Source organism: Oncorhynchus mykiss, chromosome 21 (assembly GCF_013265735.2).
Source record: "Oncorhynchus mykiss isolate Arlee chromosome 21, USDA_OmykA_1.1, whole genome shotgun sequence".
NCBI lineage: Eukaryota > Metazoa > Chordata > Actinopteri > Salmoniformes > Salmonidae > Oncorhynchus > Oncorhynchus mykiss.
In genome coordinates this window covers 36,635,221-36,661,211 of record NC_048585.1, presented here as the reverse complement: position 1 = coordinate 36,661,211, position 25,991 = coordinate 36,635,221, and the positions used below count along the sequence as shown (strand labels likewise).

At 43.0% G+C, this 25,991-nt stretch overlaps 1 protein-coding gene across 2 annotated transcripts; it reads left to right on the top strand.

Annotated features, from left to right (window-relative positions):
- Window positions 1–1,465: 1,465 nt before the first annotated feature.
- syt4 (synaptotagmin IV) lies at window positions 1,466–18,428 on the top strand. 2 transcript variants are annotated; one of them, XM_021577645.2, is made up of 4 exons: window positions 1,466–1,868; window positions 2,813–3,741; window positions 10,830–10,950; window positions 17,292–18,428. In XM_021577645.2, the coding sequence occupies exons 1-4, from the start codon at window positions 1,835–1,837 to the stop codon at window positions 17,627–17,629; spliced, it is 1,422 nt and encodes a 473-aa protein (XP_021433320.2). In that variant the 5' UTR covers window positions 1,466–1,834; the 3' UTR covers window positions 17,630–18,428. The 2 variants fall into 2 exon arrangements, with proteins under 2 accessions (XP_021433320.2, XP_021433319.2); XM_021577644.2 differs by having other exon boundaries at window positions 2,810–3,741.
- The last annotated feature ends 7,563 nt before the right edge of the window (window positions 18,429–25,991 follow it).

Genomic DNA, 25,991 nt, shown 5'->3' with positions numbered 1-25,991 from the left:
GACTACCCACCCCAACTCACGCCCTGACCCTACTAAAACAAAGACATAACAAAAGAACTAAGGTCAGAACGTGACAGGACCACCCCCAAAGATGCGGACTCCGGCCGCAAAACCTGAATCTATAGGGGAGGGTCTGGGTGGGCTGGCGGCTCTGGCACGGGAGGTGGACACCACCCCACCATAGTCTTTGCCCGCTTCTTTACTCGCCTCCGTGGTGCCTTTAGAGCGGCGACACTCGCCGCCAACCTCGGACTGGGGACCCTAGCAGCGGGCCCCGAATGGACGGGAGATTCCGGCAGCACCGGACAGGTGGGAGACTCCGGCAGCGCCGGAGTGAAGGGTGATTCCGGCAGCGCCGGAGTGAAGGGTGATTCCGGCAGCGCAGGAGTGAAGGGCGGCTCCGGCAGCTCCTGACTGACGGGCGGCTCTGGCAGCTCCGGACAGGCGGGCGACTCTGGCAGCGCTGGACAGGCGGGCGACTCTGGCAGCGCTGGACAGGCGGGCGACTCTGGCAGCGCTGGACAGGCGGGCGACTCTGGCAGCGCTGGACAGGCGGGCGACTCTGGCAGCGCTGGACAGGCGGGCGACTCTGGCAACATCAGTATTGCTCTTATGGCTGAATGGAAGCAAGTCCCTGCAGCAATGTTACAACATCTAGTGGAAATCCTTCCCAGAAGAGTGGAGACTGTTATGGCATCAAAGGGGAGACCTACTCAATATTAATGGCTATCATTTTGAAATTAGATGTTCAACGAGCAGGTGTCCACGTACTTTTGGTTATGTTGTGTATTTTAGAAGCTTTTCACTGACAGCCGCAACTCAATCCGCTAGACGTATTGCCATGCACACACTACCCAAATTGCGGACTTTCCAAACATACTTGTGATTTGATCCAATCTACAGATATTTTTTAAGTAAGCTAATGATCCTCTGTGGCTATGTCATGCTACCGGTTGAAGTATTTTGAATGATTTGATTTAGACAGGAGTAATTATATACTTTTTGGCTAATCAATTTACTGCCAACTATATGTAGCCCATGTATCTGATGCTGTCTGCACAAAAATAGTATGACAAGCCATAATCTTTTGGTCCATACACCATCAGAAACATGGTCTACACATACTGAGACAGAGGTGCGGTCTCGGTCAAACAAATTATCAATATTTCAATATTTTCTTCGAACAGGCAAAGAGGTAAGGTAGGGCAGGCCAGGCCCCATAAGACCCGCCCATAACACCACACACACACCTCTGGGGTCTGGGAAACTCCTTTCATGGCTAGGCATTCAGTCAACCATTCAGACCTTCAGTCAGCAAACCAGTCAGGGATATTGATGAGCTTGTTGCTTGTTGTGCTTTCATTGAGGCAGTGATTTCTGAAGCTATCACAATTCTGTCAGTGGCAGTGAACTCAGCATGGTTGGTGGAGGCTAGGGTGGGAGGGAGGGTGGGAAGGAAGGAGGGAGAGAGGAGAGAGAGAGAGAGGGTGGTGCCTCCTCAGAGAAGATCATAGTGCAGAGAGTAACAACACGAGCAGGGTGAGACTCGCACTTGGAAGAGAACGGAGAATACCAACCTTCGCCTCTCTGAAAGGAACAGCTGGGTTTGATTTATGAAACGGAAACAAACAGATTCAATGATTGAAGGAGTCACATCATAAAAAACAATCGCTATTTGCTGTCAAGGAGATATACCTAGATATAAGCTACCGAGAGAGGTTGGCTATTGGTGAGCAGGGTTGTTGGTTAACGGTAGGTTTATAGAGCACGAGCGCTGAAATAAGCCGAAGACGGAGCGTTTTCAGAACCTTGGATAGAGCACGCGAGCGGGACCATGGCTCCAATGGTGACGAAAGAAATGCAGATTGGTAAGTAGCTGGGATGGGAAAAAGGTCTTATTTGAGTGGGAGCAGCCAATAGTTGGTGGGAGAACTCGGGAAGCCCCTGTGTCTGTTATTTTGGTTGGTAATATTCAGTTGCGTCACAAATGGTACCCTACTCACTATTTATTAAATGTATTTATCCTTTATTTATTTAGTAGATCATATTGAAAATATCCTGTCATGTCCTAATGCACTGGGATTGCCTACCCAGTTTGTGCTCTGACACTAAGCTAAGAATATCTATTTGTGTTGCTAACTAACCAAGCACCCCAGTCACTCATCTGATTAGATTACTATTTGAGATTAGTGATAGTTAATTAATCATTAATCAGTTAGATAAATCAATAAGCAAGTGAATCACTGTCTTCAAATCGCCATGACATCTAAATGTTTATGTCAAAAAGGCATTTTCTCTATTCATATTCAGTACATGTCATGACTCTATATGGGCCTTGATCATGTATTGATCATGTATTGGAGGAGTCACAGATTGTACTGTTATTATATGACAGTGTGATGTCTCTGGCACTCTATTCCCTATATAGTGCAATACTTTTGACCAGTGTCCGTATGGAATAAGGTGCCATTTGTGACACGTCCCGAGATTGTGTTGTTATGCTGTCTCTGACTCAGACAGTGTATCAGTCAGTCAGCCAGTCAGTCATTCAGTCTATTAGTAATTAGTATTAAGCAGTGGGATTCTGACGCAGCTTGTCATTACATTCATCTACAGACCTAGTAAGACAAAGGAAGCTTCCGCACATTCACACACACACAGAGAGACACACACTCAACAGACAGACAATAGATCAACAGGAGGGAGGGACAGTTACAAAAACATGACAAAATTATTAATTTATCTTTCTCTCACTCCCTCCTCCTCCCCTACTCTCTCTGCCCCCCCCCCCCCCCCCTCTTCTCCATAGCAGAGGTGCCGGTGAGTGTTGCCGTGGTGAGTGTGTTTGGCCTAGTGTCCTGCGTCTCCATCTTCGCCTGGATCTGCTGCCAACGTAAGAACACCAAGTCCCAGGGGACAACACCCTACAAGTTCATGCACATGCTCAAAGGCATCGACATCTACCCAGAGAGCCTCAGCAACAAGAAGTTAGACAGCAAGATCGACGTCAACGGAAACTGTAATGTCACCAGCACCAATGGTAAACAACAACAACAAGTGGCCTCCAGCCCAGCAGAGGGCAGAACGGCCCTCCACCTCGACCTGGAAAAACAACAAGACCTGAACGACAACTTCACCAAACCTCCACACCCCAAAGTCCAGATCCACACCAAGGTCCGCAGCTCCCCAGACTTGGACCTCCCCATGCCCCACCCAGGGTTCACCCAAACTGGAGTTAGAGACCTGGCCCTGGTCTCCCCCACCAGTGGCAGTCTCTCCAGCCAGGCCACCACCCACACCCAAGGGGACGCGGACCACAACAAACCCCAGGACGGAGGCCCCGATGTCGGCCTTGGGACCCTCCACTTCTCCCTGGAGTACAACTCAGAGAAGAAGGCCTTCGTGGTTCACATTAAGGAGGCCCACGGGCTGACTCCAACCGACGATCAGTCCCTGACTTCTGACCCCTACATCAAGCTGACCCTGCTGCCTGAGAAGAAGCACCGGGTCAAGACCCGCGTCCTGAGGAAGACTCTGGACCCGGTGTTCGACGAGACCTTCAGCTTCTATGGGATCCCAATGGTCCGCGTGCAGGAGCTGTCGCTCCACTTCATGGTGCTCAGCTTTGATAGGTTCTCCCGTGATGAGGTTATTGGCGAGATGCTCATCCCATTGGCCGGGATCGACCTGACGGAGGGGCGTGTCCTGATGAGCCGCGAGATTATCAAGAAGAATGTCAGGGTAAGTGATAGTTACTTGGTTCATCATCATCATTATTATAATAGTCATCATTATAGTAATTATCATAGTAAGTCATCATCATCCCCATCATCATATTCATCATTCTCAACTTTTACACCTTCACTACTATAGAGTACAGTAAAACAACCGCTCTCCATTCTAGCTCTGAGGGAATCATGATTACAATGACGGTGCACTATTAGTGTCTAATGGAAATTCTGCTTGGCATAATAACCCTTAGCATAATATGAATTAAATCCTCTTTGTAGTGAGAGTTTATACCTACAGTAATATGTAATATGATAATACAGCCTCCTGTAGTTAAATGTTGCAGGGTACTAATGGAATAATACAGGGAGAGTCCCAAATGGCACCCTATTCCCTATAGTGTACTACTTTTGAGAGGACCTATATGGCTCTTGTCAAAAGTGGTGTACTATATAGGGAATAGGGTGCCATTTTGGACGCATCCCAGAGTTTATGAATGTTATAAGATTGCAGATACCATTGTGTCTTTAGAATCTCTAGATCATTCTAGAATAGATTATTCTAGAATTGATACTGATATTCTATCCTCTATGCAGCGCTGGGCTGGGCTGTTGCTGTCTTTTCCATATGATAGGTGAGGAGTAGTACTACGGTGAAGGGAGAGAGTTATAGGATCTATTGAATTGTATTGTACTGTGTACTGTGTACATTGGCGAGGGAGCGAGAGAGTGAGGCATATGTCTTGTGTAGTGTTGTGTGCCAAGCTTCTAGACTCTTCTACGCTGCTGGTAAACCTGACTTCTCTCTCTGCTGCTCCTCTGCTGCTTAGTAAAGGGACTGAGAAAAGGGCTTGGTTGTATTGTTGTTTCTTGGTTTTATGTTCTTCCTCTTTTCTAATGTTTACAAATGCATGAAGAGTTTATGTCCAAAATGCTATATCCACCAATTTTTAACATTAACATTGTGTTTTTTTCATCATAATTGTTTGTTTATGGGTACCTTCATGATTGTAAAATATTACTGTTCTCAGATTTCTTTTATAATAGATTTTAGATGTGTATGAAAATGTTTTTTTTTTTTGTTGCTAAATGCTATATAACCTTGTTTAGCTGTAATGGAATGTTTGTATCCTGTATAGTTGACTGTGATATGTGATTTTCTCACATTTATATCTAAAGATGAATGCACTCACTGTAAGCCACTTGTCACGTCCTGACCATAGACCATAGCCTGTATTTTCTATGGTAGAGTAGGTCAGGGGTGTTTAGTCTAGTTTATTATTTCTATGTGGGGTTCTAGGTTTATTTTTCTATGTTGGTGTTTGTGTATGATTCCCAATTAGAGGCAGCTGGTAATCATTGTCTCTAATTGGGGATCATACTTAAGTTAAATTTTTTCCACCTGTGGGTTATGGGATATTGTTTATGTTTAGTTGCTGGTTAGCACTGCATTGTCATCACGGTTCGTTTATTATTTATTTTGTTTTGTATTTGCTTAAAGTTTCACTTTCATTAAAATATGTGGAACTCAACGTATGCTGCGCCTTGGTCCGACCACTATTATTACGAACATCGTGACAGAATATCCCATCAACAACGGACCAAGCCGCGTGCCCGTTAGGTAATGGCATCCTGGTCTTTGGACGAGATAAGGGAGAGAACATCCTGGACTTGGGACGACATAGTGGCAGGAGAGAAGAGCCTGCCGTGGAAGCAGGCCGAGGCAGCGAAGGAGGATCAACGACGACTCCGGGGTTCACAACCACGACGCAAGCACAAGAGGCAGCCCCCCCAAAAACATTTTGGGGGGCAAACGGTGTGGTTGGCAGATCCAGGATTCAGACCAGAGCCAACTCCACGCACTTGCTTCAAGGAGTTTGTGACCATTCAGGCACCATGTTATGCGGTGATACGCACTGTGTCTTCAGTGCGCATTCACAGCCCGGTGCGCTCGGTGCCAGCTCCCCGCACTTGCCGTGCGAAAGTGAGCATCCAGCCAGGATGGGTTGTGCCGGCTCAGCGCTCCTGGTCTCCAGTACGCCTCCTCGGACCATGATATCCTGTGCCGGTTCTACGCACAGTGTTTCCAGTGCGCCTTCACAGCCCAGTACCTCCTGTGCCTCCTCCCTGCACTCGCTCTGAGATGCATGTCATCAGCCCGGTGCCAACTGTACCGGTCCCACGCATCAGGCCTCCAGTGTACCTCCACAGTCCAGTACGTTCTGTGCCTCCTCCCTGCACTCGCCCTGAGGTGCGTGTCACCAGCCCGGTACCACCAGTGCCGGCCCCACGCACCAGGCTGCCTGCGACAAGCCCCAGTCCAGAGCTTCCGGCAACAGTTCCCAGTCCAGAGCTGCCGGCGACAGTTCCCAGTCCGGAGCCTCCTGAGACGTTTCACAGTCCGGAGCCTCCTGAGACGTTTCACAGTCCGGAGCCTCCTGGGACGTTTCACAGTCCGGAGCCTCCTGAGACGTTTCACGGTCCGGAACCTCCTGCGAGGGTCCACGGTCCGGAACCTCCTGCGACGGTCCACGGTCCGGAACCTCCTGCGACGGTCAACGGTTCGAAACCTCCAGCTCCATGGCCGAACCCTTCCCCTGCGCCGATGCCCAGTCTAAGCACGGCGTACAGTCCAGCTCCAAGGCCGGAGTCTTCTTCTGCATTGGGGCCCAGTCCAGGCACAGCGTCGAGTCCCGCTCCATGGCGGGAGCCTTCCCCTGCGCCGATGCCCATTCCAGACAAAGTGTTCAGCCTGGGTCCATGGCTGGATCCGCAGGATGAGCGGGTACTTCGCCCCGCACCAGAGCCGCCACCGACACTAGACACCCCCCCTAACCCTCCCTTTTTGTTTCAGATTTTGCGGTCGGAGTCCTCACCTTTGGTGGGGAGTACTGTCACATCCTGACCATAGAAAGCCTGTAATTTCTATGGTAGAGTAGGTCAGGGCGTGACTAGGGGTGTTTAGTCTAGTTTATTATTTCTATGTGGGGTTCTAGGTTTATTTTTCTATGTTGGTGTTTGTGTATGATTCCCAATTAGAGGCAAGCTGGTAATCGTTGTCTCTATTTGGGGATCATACTTAAGTTGCATTTTTTCCACCTGTGGGTTATGGAATATTGTTTATGTTTAGTTGCTGGTTAGCACTGCATTGTCGTCACGGTTCGTTTATTCTTTATTTTGTTTTGTATTTGCTTAAAGTTTCACTTTCATTAAAATATGTGGAACTCAACATGGTTGACCATTATTATTACGAACATCGTGACACCGCTCTGGATGAGAGCATCTGCTAAATAATTAAAATGCCAAATGTAAATGTTTTACTTTCAAATCTCATGTTACTGTATTGCTTTATTTAAAACATATTTAAAACAAACATATTGATGCCACAAATGTATCATTTCCAAAAAATAAAATGCATAAAATATATAGTTATTTGTTACATTTGACTGTGTGTAACCTAGTATTACTAATTTCTCTGAAAGTGAGGCTTTACAGTGACTTCAGAAAGTATTCAGACCCCTTTACTTTTTCTACATTTTGTTACTTTACAGCCTTATTCTAAAATTGATTAAAATATACAGTACCAGTCAAGTTTAGACACACCTACTCATTCCAGGGTTTTTCTTTATTTTTTTATATTTTCCACATTGCTATGAAATAGCACATATGGAATCATGTAGTAACCAAAAAAAGTGTTAAACAAATCAAAACATATTTGAGATTCTTCAAAGTAGCCACACTTCGCCTTGATGACAGATTTGCAATCTCTTGGCATTCACTCAACCAGCTTCATGAGGTAGTCACCTAGAATGCTGTCTTACCAACAACGGCAACGATGAGACAGCCTATAGGGAGGAGGTCAGAGACCTGGTCATGTGGTGCAAGGACAACAACCTCTTCTTCAACGTGATCAAGACAAAAGAGATGATTGTGGACTACAGGAAAATGAGGACCGAGCACGCCCCCGTTCTCATCGACGGGGCTGTAGTGGAACAGGTTGAGAGATTCAAGTTCCTTGGTGTCCACATCACCAACAAACTACCATGGTCCAAACACACTAAGACAGTTGTGAAGAGGGCACGACAAAGCCTATTCCCCCTCAGGAGACTGAAAAGATTTGGCATGGGTCCTCAGAACCTTAAAAGCTTCTACAGCTGCACCATCGAGAGCACTGGTTGCATCAATGCCTGGTATGGCAATTATTCGGCCTCCGACCACAAGGCACTACACAGGGTAGTGTGTACGGCCCAGTACATCACTGGAGCCAAGCTTCCTGCCATCCAGGATGGATGTCAGGAGAAGGCCCAAAAAATTGTCAAAGACTCCAGCCACCGAGTCATAGAGTGTTCTCTCTGCTACCGCATGGCGAGAGGTACCAGAGAGGTAAATCGAGGTCCACCCCCAAGCCATAACACTCCTGAACAGCTAATCAAAGGGCTACCCAGACCCCTCTTTTACACTGCTGCTACGCTCTGTTTATAATCTATGCATTGTCACTTTAACTCTACCTACATGTACTGCTGCGGTTTAATTATTTGTTACTTTTATTTTCTATTTTTACTTATCTATTTTTTTCTTAACACTCAAGCATTCACTGTAATGTCTAAAACTTGTATTTGGCGCATGTGACAAATAACATTTTATTTCATTTTAATTAACAGGTTTGCCTTGTTAAAAGTTAAGTAGTGGAATTTCTTTCCTTCTTAATGCGTTTGAGCCAATCAGTTGTGTTGTGACAAGGTGGGGTGGTATACAGAAGATAGCCCTATTTGATAAAGACCAAGTCCATATTATGGCAAGAACAGCTCAAATAAGCAAAGAGAAACGACAGCCCATCATTACTTCACGACATGAAGGTCAGTGAATCTGGAACATTTTAAGATCTTTGAAAGTTTCTTCAAGTGCAGTCGCAAAAATCATCAAGCGCTATGATTGCAAACTGGCTCTGATGAGGACCGCCACAGGAAACGAAGACCCAGAGTCACCTCTGCTGCAGAGGTGAGTTAACAGCCTCTGAAATTGGCAATTAACTGCACCTCAAATTGCACCTCACAGAGTTCAAGTAACAGACACATCTCAACATCAACTGTTCAGAGTAGACTGCGTGAATCAGACCTTCATGGTCGAATTGCTGCAAAGAAACCACTACTAAAGGACAACAATAATAAGAATAGACTTGCCTGCACCAAGCAAAGGCAATTAGACCGGTGGAAATCTGTCCTTTGGTCTGATATGTCCAAATATGAGATTTTGGTTCCAACCGCTGTGTCTTTGTGAGTCGCAGAGTAGGTGAATGGATAATCTGCCATTTGTGGTTCCCACCATGAAGCATGGCACTGTCTGTAATTAATTTAGAATTCAAGGTACACTTAATCAGCATGGCTACCACAGCATCCTGCAGCGATAAGCCATCCCATCTGGTTTGTGCTGAATGGGTCTATCATTTGTTTTTCAACAGGACAATAACCCAAAACACACCTCCAGTCTGTGTACGGGATATTTGACCAAGGAGAGTGATGGAGTGGTGCATCAAATGACCGGGTCTCCACAATCACCCTACAGTACCTCAACCCAATTGAGATGGTTTGGGATACGTTGGACCGCAGAGGGAAGGAAAAGCAGCCAACAAGTGCTCAGCATATGTGTGAACTCTTTCAAGACTGTTTGAAAAACATTCATCATGAAGCTGGTTGAGAGAATGCCAAGAGTGTGCAAAGCTGTCATCAAGGCAAAAGGTGGATACTTTGAAGAATCTAAAATATATTTTGATTTCTTTGACACTTTTTTCGTTACGACATGATTCCATATGTGTTATTTCATTGTTTTGATGTCTTCACTATAATTCTACAATGTAGAAAATAATGACAATTCAGAAAAACCCTTGAATGAGTAGGTGTGTCCAAACATTTGATTGGTACTGTGTATTTTTTCTCAGCAATCTACACACGATACCCCATAATGACAAAGCGAAACAAGTTTTTATTTATTTTTGCTAATTTATTAAATATAAAAAAACGAAATACCTTATTTACATAAGTATTCAGAACCTTTGCTTTGTGATTCGAAATTGAGTTCAGGTGCATCCTGTTTCTATTGATCATCCTAGAGATGTTAGTACATCTTGACTACATGATTTGGAAAGGCACATACAGTATCACTCCAGTGTTAATGCTAAATTGAATTTTTTCGCCTCTATGGCCTATTTATTGCCTTACCTCCCTAATCTTCTACATTTGCACACACTGTACATATATTTTTCTATGTGTTATTGACTGTACGTTTGTTTATGTGTAACTCTGTGTTGTTGTTTTTGTAGCACTGCTTTGCTTTATCTTGGCCAGGTCGCAGTTGTAAATGAGAACTCGTTCTCAACTGGCCTACCTGGTTAAATAAAGTTGGAATAAAATAAATAAAAAGTCTGGAGACTGAGATGGCGATTGCAAAATGTTGATTCCTTTTTAAAATGACCTGATCAGTATCTTTTGAAAAAAATATTTTAAAAGGAATCAACATTTTGCAATGGCCATCTCAGTCTCCGGACTTGAACCAATTTGAACATCTGTGGTCTGAATTGAAGCACAGATGAAGGATATCAATGATCTGGAAAGATTTGCTAAAGAGGAATGGTCTAAGATACCTCCCAATGTTTTCTTCTCATAAAACATTTTAGAACAAGGCTCAGTGCCATTATCCTCGCAAGGTAACATATTGAAAACAGGGGTGCCAATAATTTTGACCCCTTATCTTTTTTAGAAAAAGGTTTTACTTGTCACTTTTTCTCTGAGAAATTGTATTGGTATAAAATAATACAATTTTCCCTTTTTTGCCATATAATATAGCTCAGTAATTGTATTTTTTTTGCTTATCTTTATCAAGGGTGCCAATCATTTTGGAACTGACTGCATATATCTCTACTTTATAACTTGGTGTAAATATCACAGTTCATCATCATAATGTCAGTGAAAACGCAATCTTCCTCGTCACTAGTCAGTACCTTGCTCGGGTCTCGAAGTTTTGATATTATGGTGGGGAATTTCTCTCTCCATCTGTCCTCCTTCCACCTCTCTCTCTCCCCCTCCCTCTCTCCATCTCTGTTTATAGAGGAGTGCAGGTCGAGGGGAGCTGCTGTTGTCTCTGTGTTACCAGTCTACCACCAGTACTCTAACAGTCGTGGTGCTGAAGGCTCGCCACCTGCTGAAGACCGACAACCACAGGCCCTCAGGTACATACAGACCCCCCTCCCCCACACAAACATGCAAATGTAAGTATGTACACAAGCATGCACACACGCGCACGCACACACACACACACACACAAATCATGTATACAAACGTCCTCATTGAAATAATGCTTAATTCCTCCTGAAAAGTGATGAAATTAAAAGCTATTTTATCATGTACACTTGTATGCCTTTGGTATGTCATAGAATAAAACAAATAAGCTGTGAAAAGAGATTAATTGTTGCTTATTCTACAAAGATATTCTAAAATGGCGCAACACATTTGTTGGTACCCCTTAGAAAAGATAATAAATAATTGGATTATAGTGATATTTCAAACTAATTTGTTTCTTTAGTCAGTATCACACATGTCTATAATCTTGTAATCAATCATTCAGCCTATTTAAATGGAGAAAAGCAGTCGTTGTGCTGTTTGGTATCATTATGTGAGCCACACTGAACATGGACCAGAGAAAGCAAAGTAGAGATTTGTCTGGGGAGATCAGAAAGAAAATAATAGACAAGCATGGGAAAGGTAAAGGCTACAAGACCATATCCAAGCAGCTTGATGTTCCTGTGACAACAGTTGCAAATATTATTAAGAAGTTTAGGTCCCAACCTCTCTGGGCACGGCCCCAAGAGGAAAATCGACCCCAGATTGAACAGAAGGATTTTGGGAATGGTAGAAAATTAACCAAGGATAACTGCCCAATAGATACAAGCTGAACTCCAAGGTGAAGGTACGTCAGTTCCTGACTGCACCATCCGTCACTTTTTGAGTGAAAGTGGGCTCCATGGAAGAAGACCCAGGAGGACTCCACTTTTGAAAGAAAAACATAAAAAAGCCAGACTGGAATTTGCTAAAATGCATATTGACAAGCCACAATCCTTCTGGGAGAATGTCCTTTGGACCAATGAGTCAAAACTGGAGCTTTTTGGCAAGTCACATCAGCTCTATGGTCACAGATGAAAAAATGAAGCTTTCAAAGAAAAGAACACCATATCTACAGTGAAACATGGAGGAGGCTCGGTTCTGTTTTGGGTATATTTTGCTGCGCCTTGCACAGGGTGCCTTGAATTTGTGCTGGGCACAATGAACTCTCAAGACTATCAAGGCATTCTGGAGCGAAGCGTACTGCCCAGTGTCAGAAAGCTCGGTCTCAGGCGCAGGTCATGGGTCCTCCAACAGGATAATGACCCAAAACACACAGCTAAAAGTACCCAAGAATGGATATCAACAAAACATAGGACTATTCTGAAGTGGCCTTCTATGAGTTCTGATCTGAATCCTATCGAACATCTATGGAAAGAGCTGAAACTCCAGAACATTTTTGATTGCAGTGATTGCCTCTAAAGGTTGTGGCAAGAAAATATTAGGTTAAGAGTCCCATAATTTTTGTCCATGCCATTTTCATTTGTTTTATTATTTACAATATTATGTTGGATAAAAAAAAATCTAAAGCAAAGTCTGATTTCTATTAAATATGGATTCAACAATGGTGGATGCCAATTATTTTGTCAGTTTCAAGTTATTCCATAGATAAATGTGCATTCTTAATTTTTTTTGTGGAGGGGTACCAACAAATTTGAGCACATCTGTAAAACTTGTATTGCTGATGTATTGGCCATTGAGAGGCTTTGAAGTCACCGGTTAGTCATATTGGCACTCCCCAACAAGAGCAGTCCTCCAGATGAACAAATGGAATTCTGCAGTATTTTAATTAAATGTTTCAAGGACAAAATCATACATGTATTACAGTATATACAGTACCAGTTAAAAGTTTGGGCACACCTACTCATTCAAGGATATTTCTTTATTTTTACTATTTTCTACATTGTAGAACAATTGTGAAGACATCAAAACTATGAAATAACATATATGGAATCCTGTTGTAAGCCAAAAAAGTAAAAAAATATATTTTATATTTGAGATTCTTCAAAGTAGCCACACTTTGCCTTGATGACAGCTTTGCACACTCTTGGCATTCTCTCAACCAGCTTCATGAGGATGCTTTTCCAATAGTCTTGAAGGAGTTCCCACATATGCTGAAGACTTGTTGGCTGCTTTTCCTTCACTCTTCGGTCCAACTCATCCCAAACCATTACAATTGGGTTGAGATTGGGTGATTGTGGAGGCCAGGTCATCTGATGCAGCACTTCGTCAGTCTCCTTGGTCAAATATCCTTTACACAGTCTGGAGGTGTGTTTTGGGTCATTGTCCTTTTGAAAAACAAGTGATCGTCCCACTAAGTGCAAACCAGATGGGATGGCATATCGCTGCAAAATGTTGTGGTAGCCATACTGATTATGTGTGCCTTGAATTCTAAATAAATCACAGACAGTGTCACCAGCAAAGCACCCCCGCACCATCACACCTCTTCCTCCAAGCTTCACGGTGGGAACCACACATGTGGAGATCATCCGTTCACCGACTCTGCATCACACAAAGACACGGCGGTTGGAACCAAAAATCTCAAATTTGGATTTATCAGACCAAAGGACAGATTTTCCACTGATGTTTTGTCCATTGCTCATATTTCTTAGTCCAAGCAAGACTCTTCTTATTATTTGTGTCCTTTAGTAGTGGTTTCTTTGCAGCAATCCGACCATGAAGGCCTGATTTACGCAGTCTCCTCTGAACAGTTGATGTTGAGATGTGTCTGCTACTTGAACTCTATGAAGCATTTATTTGGGCTGCAATCTAAGGTGTAGTTAACTCTAATCAACTTATTCTTTGCAGCAGAGGTAACTCTGGATCTTCCTTTCCTGTGGCGGTTCTCATGAGAGCCATGGTTTTTGAGAGTGCACTTGAAGAAGCTTTAAAAGTTATTGAAATTTTCCAGATTGACAGACCTTCATTTCTCTTTGCTTATTTGAGCTGTTCTTGCCATAATATGGACTTGGGTCTTTTACCAAATAGGGCTATCTTCTGTATACCACCCCTACCTTGTCACAACACAACATATTTTCTCAAACACATTAAGATGGCAAGAAATTCCACAAATGAACTTTTAACAATGCACACCTGTTAATTGAAAAGCATTTCAGGTGAATACCTCATGAAGCTGGTTGAGAGAAGGCCAAAGTTGTTCAAAGCTATCATCAAGGCAAAGCTTGGCTACTATGAAGAATCTCAAATATATTTGGATTTGTTTAACACTTTTTGGTTACTACATGATTTCATATGTGTTATTTCCTAGTTTTGATGTCTTCACTATTATTATACAATGTAGAAAATAGTAAAAATAAAGAAAAACCTTCAATAAGTAGATGTTTCCAAACTTTTGACTGGCACTTGACTGGTTTTTGTAGTGGGGACAGTAACATAATTAATATATTTTTTTTTAAAAATGTTATGTTTATCTCACATAATATAATTAGAAAGTATGCATTAAGGTGTCTGTAATATAATACATGTGCCAAGATGGAGGCATGGACTCTTCAACAGAACACCCCCCCCCATCAGTCATCTAGCGTATATATAAAGAATTGACACATATATATGAATAGACAAAACCATTGATCACGTGACACCATTCATTCCTATGTGTAGAATCAATAGCGCATTTGAAGCCAAGAAAGTCAGTTTTAGCATTCTAAAATGTTATCTCATTGGGGAGATGTATGTAGGCATCAGAGGAAGCTGGTGGGAGCTTTAGGAGGACGGACTCATTGTAATGGCTGGAATGGAATAAATGGAACGGTATCAAACACAAACATATATAAACTACATGTTTGACTGCATTCCATTAATTCCATTACAATGAGCCCTTCCTCCAATAGCTCATCCCACCAGCCCCCTCTGGTAGACATAAAATGTGCAGTATGAGCTACTCCAGGAAGTGACGTTATAGGCTCAGTGCTGACCCCTCTCATTGAGTAGCTCAAGTTGAAGCCTGACCGGGGTACTACAGGCTGCCATTGGCAACTAAATGATCCTTATAACTTCTGTGTGTGATAATAGATTCTAATTATTATTTACACGGAAACTGACCACGAAGATTGCCATTATAGTGAATAGTGAATCCTGTTTTCTGCAAACAATGCCTGCAGTACGGCAGTCAGTCTTGAACTTTGTGGCTTCAATAAGAGGGCGCAGTCATTCTCACCTGACACACACATACAAAAATATAAGTATGCACACACGTAAGAACATACTCATACACACAAGAATGTGCACACACAGATACGTACGCGCACACAGAGACATGCACACACAGACCCAGGATACTAGGAACAAAATGATTATCTCAGTAATGAGACACTCAGCCTCTTCAGGAGTACTTATGGGCGCAGTTTCCAAATGGCACCCTATTCCCTACATAGTGCACTACTTTTGACCAGAGCCAGTGGGCCCTCGTCAAAATGAGTGCGCTATTTAGGGAGTAGGTTGTCATTTGGGACACATGCCAAATACTCTTATACAAGTTGTAATGACAGAGACTGAGGTAATGTAATCTTGTAATCTTGTAATAAAAACACTTTACATAAAACAGAGTCTTAGCCATACCACAGTGTTTGGTCACACTTTCTTTGGATAGTCCGGATAGCACAACCAACAAACTGAGCCAGTCAATGCCACACACACGCATGTACAGTGCCTTGCGAAAGTATTCGGCCCCCTTGAACTTTGCGACCTTTTGCCACATTTCAGGCTTCAAACATAAAGATATAAAACTGTATTTTTTTGTGAAGAATCAACAACAAGTGGGACACAATCATGAAGTGGAACGACATTTATTGGATATTTCAAACTTTTTTAACAAATCAAAAACTGAAAAATTGGGCGTGCAAAATTATTCAGCCCCCTTAAGTTAATACTTTGTAGCGCCACCTTTTGCTGCGATTACAGCTGTAAGTCGCTTGGGGTATGTCTCTATCAGTTTTGCACATCGAGAGACTGACATTTTTTCCCATTCCTCCTTGCAAAACAGCTCGAGCTCAGTGTGGTTGGATTGGAGCATTTGTGAACAGCAGTTTTCAGTTCTTTCCACAGATTCTCGATTGGATTCAGGTCTGGACTTTGACTTAGCCATTCTAACACCTGGATATGTTTATTTTTGAACCATTCCATTGTAGATTTTGCTTTATGTTTTGGATCATTGTCTTGTTGGAAGACAAATCTCCGTCCCAGTCTCAGGTCTTTTGCAGACTTCTTCCAGAATGGTCCTGTATTTGGCTCCATCCATCTTCCCATCAATTTTAACCATCTTCCCTGTCTCTGCTGAAGAAAAGCAGGCCCAAACCATGATGCTGCCACCACCATGTTTGACAGTGGGGATGGTGTGTTCAGCTGTGTTGCTTTTACGCCAAACATAACGTTTTGCATTGTTGCCAAAAAAGTTCAATTTTGGTTTCATCTGACCAGAGCACCTTCTTCCACATGTTTGGTGTGTCTCCCAGGTGGCTTGTGGCAAACTTTAAACAACACTTTTTATGGATATCTTTAAGAAATGGCTTTCTTCTTGCCACTCTTCCATAAAGGCCAGATTTGTGTAATATACGACTGATTGTTGTCCTATGGACAGAGTCTCCCACCTCAACTGTAGATCTCTGCAGTTCATCCAGAGTGATCATGGGCCTTTTGGCTGCATCTCTGATCAGTCTTCTCCTTGTATGAGCTGAAAGTTTAGAGGGACGGCCAGGTCTTGGTAGATTTGCAGTGGTCTGATACTCCTTCCATTTCAATATTATCGCTTGCACAGTGCTCCTTGGGATGTTTAAAGCTTGGGAAATATTTTTGTATCCAAATCCGGCTTTAAACATCTTCACAACAGTATCTCGGACCTGCCTGGTGTGTTCCTTGTTCTTCATGATGCTCTCTGCGCTTTTAACGGACCTCTGAGACTATCACAGTGCAGGTGCATTTATACGGAGACTTGATTACACACAGGTGGATTGTATTTATCATCATTAGTCATTTAGGTCAACATTGGATCATTCAGAGATCCTCACTGAACTTCTGGAGAGAGTTTGCTGCACTGAAAGTAAAGGGGCTGAATAATTTTGCACGCCCAATTTTTCAGTTTTTGATTTGTTAAAAAAGTTTGAAATATCCAATAAATGTCGTTCCACTTCATGATTGTGTCCCACTTGTTGTTGATTCTTCACAAAAAAATACAGTTTTATATCTTTATGTTTGAAGCCTGAAATGTGGCAAAAGGTCGCAAAGTTCAAGGGGGCCGAATACTTTCGCAAGGCACTGTACATGTATACCACCGTATTGATCCATTGTGCCATTTTCAGAGCTGTGCTATGAATTCTATTCACTCTGCCTCTCTCTCTCTCCTTCATCTCATCCCTTCCTTACATCCCTCCTTCCTTCCCACTCTCCTTCCCTCCAGACCCATATGTGAAAGTCAACCTCTTCAAAGGGAAGAAGCGTGTCAGTAAAAAGAAGACCCATGTGAAAAAGTGTTCCCCCAACCCTGTGTTCAATGAGCTGTTTGTGTTCGACATGGCCTCTCAGGAGGGGCTGAAGGAGACCAGCATAGAGCTCCTGCTCATGGACTCTGAGTCTCCACCAACCAGGCGGGGGGACTCCTCCCATTCCCCCAATCCCATCTTGGGGCGCCTGATCCTGGGTACGGCTTCTGCCGGCACCCCCGGGGAGCACTGGAGGGAGATCTGCGACCACCCGCGCCGGCAGATTGCCAAGTGGCACATCTTGTCCGAAGACTAGGGTTTTTGTTGAGGCTTCGCCGTCAAGGTTACAGCGAAGCTACGGTTATTTGGGGGGAGGGGGTAGGGTGTGTCGACAGCGACGGGCATTGCCTAACAACAGGTAGATTATAACGTGACCAACACCCAAGGAACTATTGATAAGTGAAAGGGGGGAGGGGTGTTCATTCTAAATGATGTAATTAATCAATCAATCAGTTATTCCATCAATTTATCGATCATTGAAATTGTTTGGTTATGGTGACCGAGAAACCCAATCATTCGTCTATGATCCCATAGACTGTCACCACAACGACCCCCGGCAATGCAGCTCTCTATCTCCATGGCAACATCATCTGATCGTCACGGCAACCTTGTGCAGTGCAGAATGTCCTAGTAACTGTCGCTAACTTCTACTATTACTACTATAAACATTACTCCTTTGTACGACAAAAAAACATTTTATTATTACTACTGATGTATAAAGATGTGGATTGTCAAAACATTATTTTATAAATATGCTATCTTTTATTTATCAAATGTTATATTTATTTATTTTTTCGTTTTTGTACTCTTCTGAGTGAGTTCCTGAGTATGCTTTGTAAGTAAAAGTGGTATTTCATATCATTGCATCCCAGAGGGGCGAGACAAGCCTAAATTAGGTGACAGAAACGAAGCTTGGATTGCATAAAGGACATTGTGCTTGTGTATTTAGGTCAGAAGGGATGAGAGGCATTGTGTATTCTGTCTTTACTGTGAGCACAAAGACAGCTTGAAATGTACATGTACCTTAATATAAAACATGGCAAGTTCTGAGAAAAGCACCTCAATCGGTTGTGTTTTATTTCAATGTTTCACAAAAACATCCTTAAAATACACTAAGTTTAACATCCTGTACACAAACCATGCACCCTTAACTCCAATTCCCAGTTTGCCTGTGCAGAAAATTATAACGTTTCAGAATCTAATGAATGTTCTAGAATTAAATAAACATTCTAGAATCTAATGAACGTTCTTGAATCTAATGAACATTCTATATAATCTAGTCAATATATTCCCTTCAATTCCACTGGCCTGTCCTTAGAAAACCTTGAAGATGACATCACTCCCTCCCTGAGAGGATGATGTAATCAGTGAGAAGGTAGCTACTCTCAGATGATATCATGGCACTGTAGAATTTAATATCAGCTAAGTGCTGCACGATGAGGTACAGTTGGCACAGCGCCCACACTTGTTCCCTTCCTCCCTCACTCTCTCTCTCATGCTCTGTCTCTATTTTTGACTCTTTGCTATCCATCCTTGCTCTCCTTATCTCACTCTCTTTTTCTCTCTCACTCTCCAATTAGCGTCATTAGCATCAAGACTATACCATATCTAATACTTTTATTACTGTACATTGCATTTTAGTTACTGTTTATACACACTGAATGTTTATTTAAATACTGGATTCTTGACATAGCTCACTCTAATGCACTATATATACACAATAGTATGTGGACACCCATTCAAATTAGTCGATTTGGCTATTTCAGCCACACCAGTTGCTTACAGGTGAACAAATCAAGCACACAGCCATGCAATCCCCATAGACAAACATTAGCAGTAGAATGGCTTTACTGAAGAGCTCAGTGACTTTCAACGTGGCACCATCATAGGATGGCATTTTTCCAACAAGGTAGTTTGTCAAATTTCTGCACTGCTAGAGCATCCCCGGTCAACTGTAAGTGCTGTTATTGTGAAGTGGAAATGTTTAGGAGCAACAACGGCTCAGCCACGAAGTGGTAGGCTACACAAGCTCACAGAACAGAGCTCACAAATCGTCTGTCCTCAGTTGGAGAACGCACTACAGAGTTCTAAAATGCCTTTGGAAGCAACCTCGGCACAAGAACTGTTCCCCAGGAGCTTCATGAAATGGGTTTCCATGTCCGAGCAGCCGCACAGAAACCTAAGATCACCATGCCAAGTGTAAGCATGAGTGGTGTAAAGCTCACCTCCATTGGACTGAGTGGAAACACATTTTCAGGAGTTATGAATCACGTTTCACCATCTGGCAGTCCAACAGATCAATCTGGGTTTGTCAGTTGCTAGAAGAACACTACCTGCCTGAATGTATAGTTCCAACTGTAAAGTGTGGTGGAGGAGGAATAATGATCTGGGGCTGTTTTTCATGGTTTGGGCTAGTCCCCTTAGTTCCAGGGAAGGGAAGTCAACACTACAGCATACAATGACATTCTAGACAATTCTATGCTTCCAACTTTGTGGGAACAGTTTGGGGAAGGCGACAACTTGCTGTTTCAGCATGACAACAGACTTGGTTTGTCGAGATCGGTGTGGAATAACTTGACTGGCCTGCACAGAGCCCTGATCTTAACCCCATCAATGAATTGGAACGCCGACTGCGAGCCAGGCCTAACCGCCCAACACCAGTGCCCGATCCTCACTAATGCGTGAGGCTGAATGGAAGCAAGTCCCCGCAGCAATGTTTACACAGGTAAGCTTTCCCAGAAGAGTGGAAACTGTTATAGCAGCAAAGGGGGGGACCAACTCCATATTAATGCCCATGATTTTGGAATGAGATGTTTGACGAGCAGGTGTCCACATACTTTTTTCATGTAGTGTATATACTGAACTGCTGTACATACATATCTTAGTATACAGAGCCTTCAGAAAGTATTCCCATCAATTGACTTTTTGCATTATAGTCTGAATTTAAAATGGATTAAATTGAGATTTTGTGTCACTGGTCTACACACAATAACTTGCTTTCCAATAGACACTAGGAGACAAATTCACTTTCAGCAGGACATTAACCTAAAACACAAGGCCAAATGTACACTGGAGCTGCTTACCAAGACACCATTGAATAACAAGCAAATATTTTACAATCCAAGTCCAAGCTATTAGAGACTTATTCAGAAAGACTCTGTAATCACTGCCAAAGGTGATTCTAACATGTTTTGACTCAGGTGTGTGAATCCTTATGTATATTAGATTTCTGTATTTCATTTGTAATAAATTAGCCAAAAATAAAATAAACATGGATTCACTTTGTCATTATGGGGTATTGTGTGTAGAATTGTTTTATTATCCATTTTGAATTCAGGCTGTAACAACATGTGGAATAGGTCAAGGGGTATGAATACTTTCTGAAAATTCATCATTAGATTAGTTGTTTCCCGACATTTCTTGATTTCTTGATTATTTTATTGTTTATTATTGTTTGACATTTCACTGCATTGTTAGGAGCTGTGTATGTGCCCAATACACTTTGATTTGATTTACCTGATGCCAAGATACAGATAAAATATATAATATAAAAAACATTTCCCCAACCTTTATTTAACTTGGCAAGTCAGTTAAGAACAAATTCTTATTTACTGTGACGGCCTACCCCGTGCCAATTGTGCGCCGCCCTAAGGGACTCCCAATCACAGCCAGGTGTGATACAGCCTGGGTTCAAACCAGGGACTGTAGTGATGCCTCTTGCACTGAGAAGCAGTCCCTTAGACCGCAGCGCCACTCAGGAGCCCAAGTGATAGACACAGTCATACTTTTTGTTCACAGCCTGAAGCTCACAAATACTTCTCCGCTTAGCTGTGTAGAGAGCTCTTTATCTTATTCACTAATGGGCCTGTTCAGATGTATGCCTTTCCTATGCATGCTTTTCCTAAGCACTTCTCAGAATTTGGTATTCAGACTTACCTTATTCAGTCACGTAAATGTGCTCTGTTGGTGAGGCTCGACTCTTAAGAACCCGCACCCTTTTTCCAATTTTGGCCTAAAATGACATACCCAAATCTAACTCCCTGTAGCTCAGGCCCTGAAGCAAGGATATGCTTATTCTTGGTACCGTTTGAAAGGAAACACTTTAAACTTTGTGGAGGTGAAAGGAAAGTAGCAGAATATAACACAGTAGATCTGGTAAAAGATAAATTAAAAAGCAACCGTTCTTTTGAATTGTTTTTGTACCATCATCTTTGAATGCAAGAGAAAGGCCATAATGTATTATTCCAGACCAGGTGCAATTTAGATTTTGGCTACTAGATGGCAACAGTGTATGTGAAAAGTTTTAGACTGATCCAATGAACCATTGGATTTCTGTTCAAAATGTTCTATCACCACTGACCAAATATGTCTAATTTAATTAATAACTTCAAACAATAGCATTGTATTAATTTCACTGTAGAAACTAAAAGAAACAAATAATTAAACAGCAACAGTAAAATAACAACACAGAGGCTATATACAGGGGGTACCAGTACAGGGTCAATGTGCGGGGGCACCGGTGAGGTAATATGTACATGTAGGTAGATTTAAAATGACCAAGCTGTAAAGAAGCCTTTTGGACCTAGACTTGGCGCTCCAGTACTGCTTGCCGTGTGGTAGCAGCGAGAACAGTCTATGACTAGGGTCACTGGGATCTTTGACAATTATTAGGGCCTTCCTCTGACACCGCCTGGCACAGAGGTCCTGGATTGTGGGAAGCTTGGCCGCAGTGATGTACTGGATCGTACGCACTACTCTCTGTAGTGTGTAAGGAAACAAGATGGCGCCGACAGAGATGTTTGCCTGCTTCGAATCCTAAGGAAACAATGCAATTTTTTGTTTTCTTGTGTATTATTTCTTACATTGTTACCTCAGAAAATCTTAAGTGTTATTACATACAGCCGGGAAGAACTATTGGATATAAGAGTGACATCCACTTACCAACATTACGACCAGGACTTTCCCAAAGCGGATCCTTTGTTCGGACCACCACCCAGGACATTGGATCTAATCCCAGAGGCCGACCCAAAACAACATCGCCACAGAAGAGGTAGATGGAGCGACCTCCTGGTCGGACTTCGAAGGCATGCACATCACCCACCACTTTCAAGAACTTCCCACAATAAACGGACCAAGCAGCGTGGTAAGGAAGAATGGATGTGGGAGGACATTTTGAATGGCAAGGGATCCTGGACGTGGGAGGAGATCCTGGCCGGGAAGGATCGCCTGTCCTGGGAGCAGGTAGAAGCAGAGAGGAAGGCATAAGCAGTATCTAAAGCAGAGCGGCAGAGTAATGAGGGAACACGGCTAGCAAGGGAGCCCGAGAGGCAGCCACAAAATTTTGGGAGGGGGAGGCACACGGGGAGTGTGGCAGAGTCAGAATTCAGACCTGAGCTAACTCCCCGTGCTTACCGCGGCGAGCATATGACTGGTCAGGCACCGTGTTATGGGGTGATGCGCACAGTGTCTCGGTTGAGCATTCACAGGCCGGTGTACTCTGTGCCAGCGTCCCGCATTTGCCGGGTGGAAGAGGGCATCCAGACAGAACGGGTTGTGCCAGCTCTGCGCTTGAGACTGCCAGTGCGCCTCCACGGCCCAGTGTATCCGGTGCCTCTGCCAAGAACTAAGCCTCCTGTATGTCTAACTTTGTTTGTGGCACATAGCCCTTAAGCTTCTCAGTTGTTTTGTATTGTTTTGTATTGGATATCCTGGGCCGAAGAGACGCACTGGAGACCAGGCGCGGCACCAGCCGGCAACATCCATCCTGGCTGGATGCTCACCCTAGCCCGGCAGATGCGGGGAGCTGGGATGTAGTGCATCAGGCTTTGAACAAGCACTGGAGACACCGTGCGCTCCTCCGCATAACACGGTGCCTGACCAGTACGACGCTCGCCACGGTAAGCACGGGGAGTTGGCTCAGGTCTCCAACCTGACTCAGGCAAACTCCCCGTTTCCATCCCCCCAAAACATTTTTGGGGGCTGCCTCTCGGGCTTCCTTGCTAACCATGTTCCCTCATAACGCTGGGCTCCTTTACCAGCTGCCTTTGCCTTCCTCTCTGCTTCTACCTGCTCCCACAGCATGTCCAGGATCCCTTGCCATTCAAAATGTCCTCCCACGTCCATTCCTCCTTACCATGCTGCTTGGTCCGTTTGTGGTGGAAAGTTCTGTCTAAGGTCAGGGAGTGACAAGGTCTTGGTAAATAGTTTGGTCTACAGCTTTTCATGGGATACTCTACCTCAGGTGAGCAAAACCTCGAGGCTTCCTTAACTTCTTATGGCTGCAGGGGCACTATTGAGTAGCTTGGATGAAAGGTGCCCTGAGGTGCACAGAGTAAACGGCCTGCTCCTCAGTCTCAGTTGCTAATACTGTATATGCATATTATTATTAGTATTGGATAGAAAACACTCTGAAGTTTCTGAAACTGTTTGAATGATGTCTGTGAGTATAACAGAACTCATATGGCAGGCAAAAACCTGAGAAGGAATCCAAACAGGAAGTGAGGTTGGTATATTTTCAAACCATTCCCGTTTGAAATCCCTGTTAGATATGAATGAAGATTCACTTCCTATGGCTTCCACTAGATGTCAACCGTCTCCAGAATTTGAATGAAGCTTCTACTGTGTTGTGGGGCTGAATAAGAACAGAATGCATCAGACTACTGGTAGAGAGCCAGTTCCAGGTCATGTGCAAAGCACATGATATCTTCCTGCGTTCTGTTCCTCCTCAAGACGCAAAGGAATTCTCCGGTTGGAACTTTATTGAAGATATATGTTAAAAACATCCTAATGATTGAATCTGTACTTAGTTTGAAAAGTTTCTTCAACCTGTAATATAACTTTTTGAAGTTTTTGTCCGAAGAAACAGTCGACCAGCTCCAGCGTTTGGATAGGTGTACCAAACGCACTAACAAAAGTAGCTAATTGGACATAAATAACAGACATTATCGAACAAATCAAGCATTTATTGTGGACCTGGGATTCCTGGGAGTGCATTCTGATGAAGATCATCAAAGGTAAGGGAATATTTATCATGCAATTTGAGGTTTATTTTGACTCCAAAATGGCGGCTAATTTGACTATTGTTCTGAGCGCCGTCTCAGATTATTGCATGGTTTGCTTTTTCCGTAAAGTTTTTTTGAAATCTGATACAGCGGTTGCATTAAGGAGAGGTATATCTATAATTCCATGTGTATATTATTTGTAAATGTGTATATTATTATCATCTTCAATTATGATGAGTATTTCTGTTGTATCGATGTGGCTATGCAAAATCACTGGATGTTTTTGGAACTAGTGAATGTAACGCGCCAATGTAAACTCAGATTTTTTTATATAAATATGAACTTCATCAAACAAAACATATATGTATTGTGTAACATGAAGTCCTATGAGTGTCATCTTATGAACATCATCAAAGTTTAGTGATTCATTTTATCTCTATTACTGCTTTTTGTGACTCCTGTCTTTGGCTGGGAAAATGGCTGCGTTTTATTGTGGTTTGGTGGTGACCTAACATAATCATTTGTGGTGCTTTTGCTGAAAAGCATATTTGAAATCGGACACTGTGGTAGGATTAACAACAAGGCTACTTTTAAAACGGTATAAGATAATTGTATGTTTGAGGAATTTTAATTATGAGATTTCTGTTGTTTTGAATTTGGCGCCTTGCACTTTCACTGGCTGTTGTCATATCATCCCGTTAACAGGATTGCAGCCCAAAGTGGTGCTTTTTCTGCAGGATAGAACAGAGGCCTCTGGTAAGACAAGGGGTGGCGGTCTATGTATATTTGTAAACAACACCTGGTGCACGAAATTGAACCTTTACGGGATGGGTGTCCCTAAACCGGGGCGGTTGTTGCTAATGTGCGCTAACAATCCCGTAACCAATTGTGCTATTGTGTATGGTTTTTTTGTGTTATTTTTACGTTATTTTGTACATATATTTTATGTCTGTCCTATGACCGAAAAGAGCTTATTGATATCACTACAGCGATTACTCACCCCATATTGGTGGAATACTTTTACTTCAACAAGTCGGATTGGAATGATTTACGTCAGACACCCAAGAAGGATCTCATCCCCGTCAGTCGCAGGAGGATCGTGGACGAAGATCCGGGTGCCTTGTTAGGATCCATCACAGTGAGGGTAATCTACCTTTACCATCAGTCCTATTTGCCAATGTACAATTAATCGATAATAAATAGACTACGATCACGTATATCCTACCAAGGGGACATTAAAAACTGTAATATCTTGTGTTTCACCGAGTCATGGCTGAACGATGACATGAATAACATACAGCTGGCGGGTTTTAAATCCTATTACTGGGCTGCGCAACGTAATCACGTTGCATCATAGATTCAACAACCAAAGGATTTGTGATGGCTTGAAATTGAGAGTCAATATTGTGATATGCCATTACATTGTCTTCTCTTTATATCAAAGCCTATTTCTATTGACAGGACTAAACAAAACCCAATTATTACTCTTACATTAAAGACATGGAGGGAGGTTCAAAGCCAAAATAAACTGAGTAATGATATTTCTAGACACTCACCTATATTCCACAACTCAGCCTTTCTTGCTGCTACTACAGTGGGGCAAAAAAGTATTTAGTC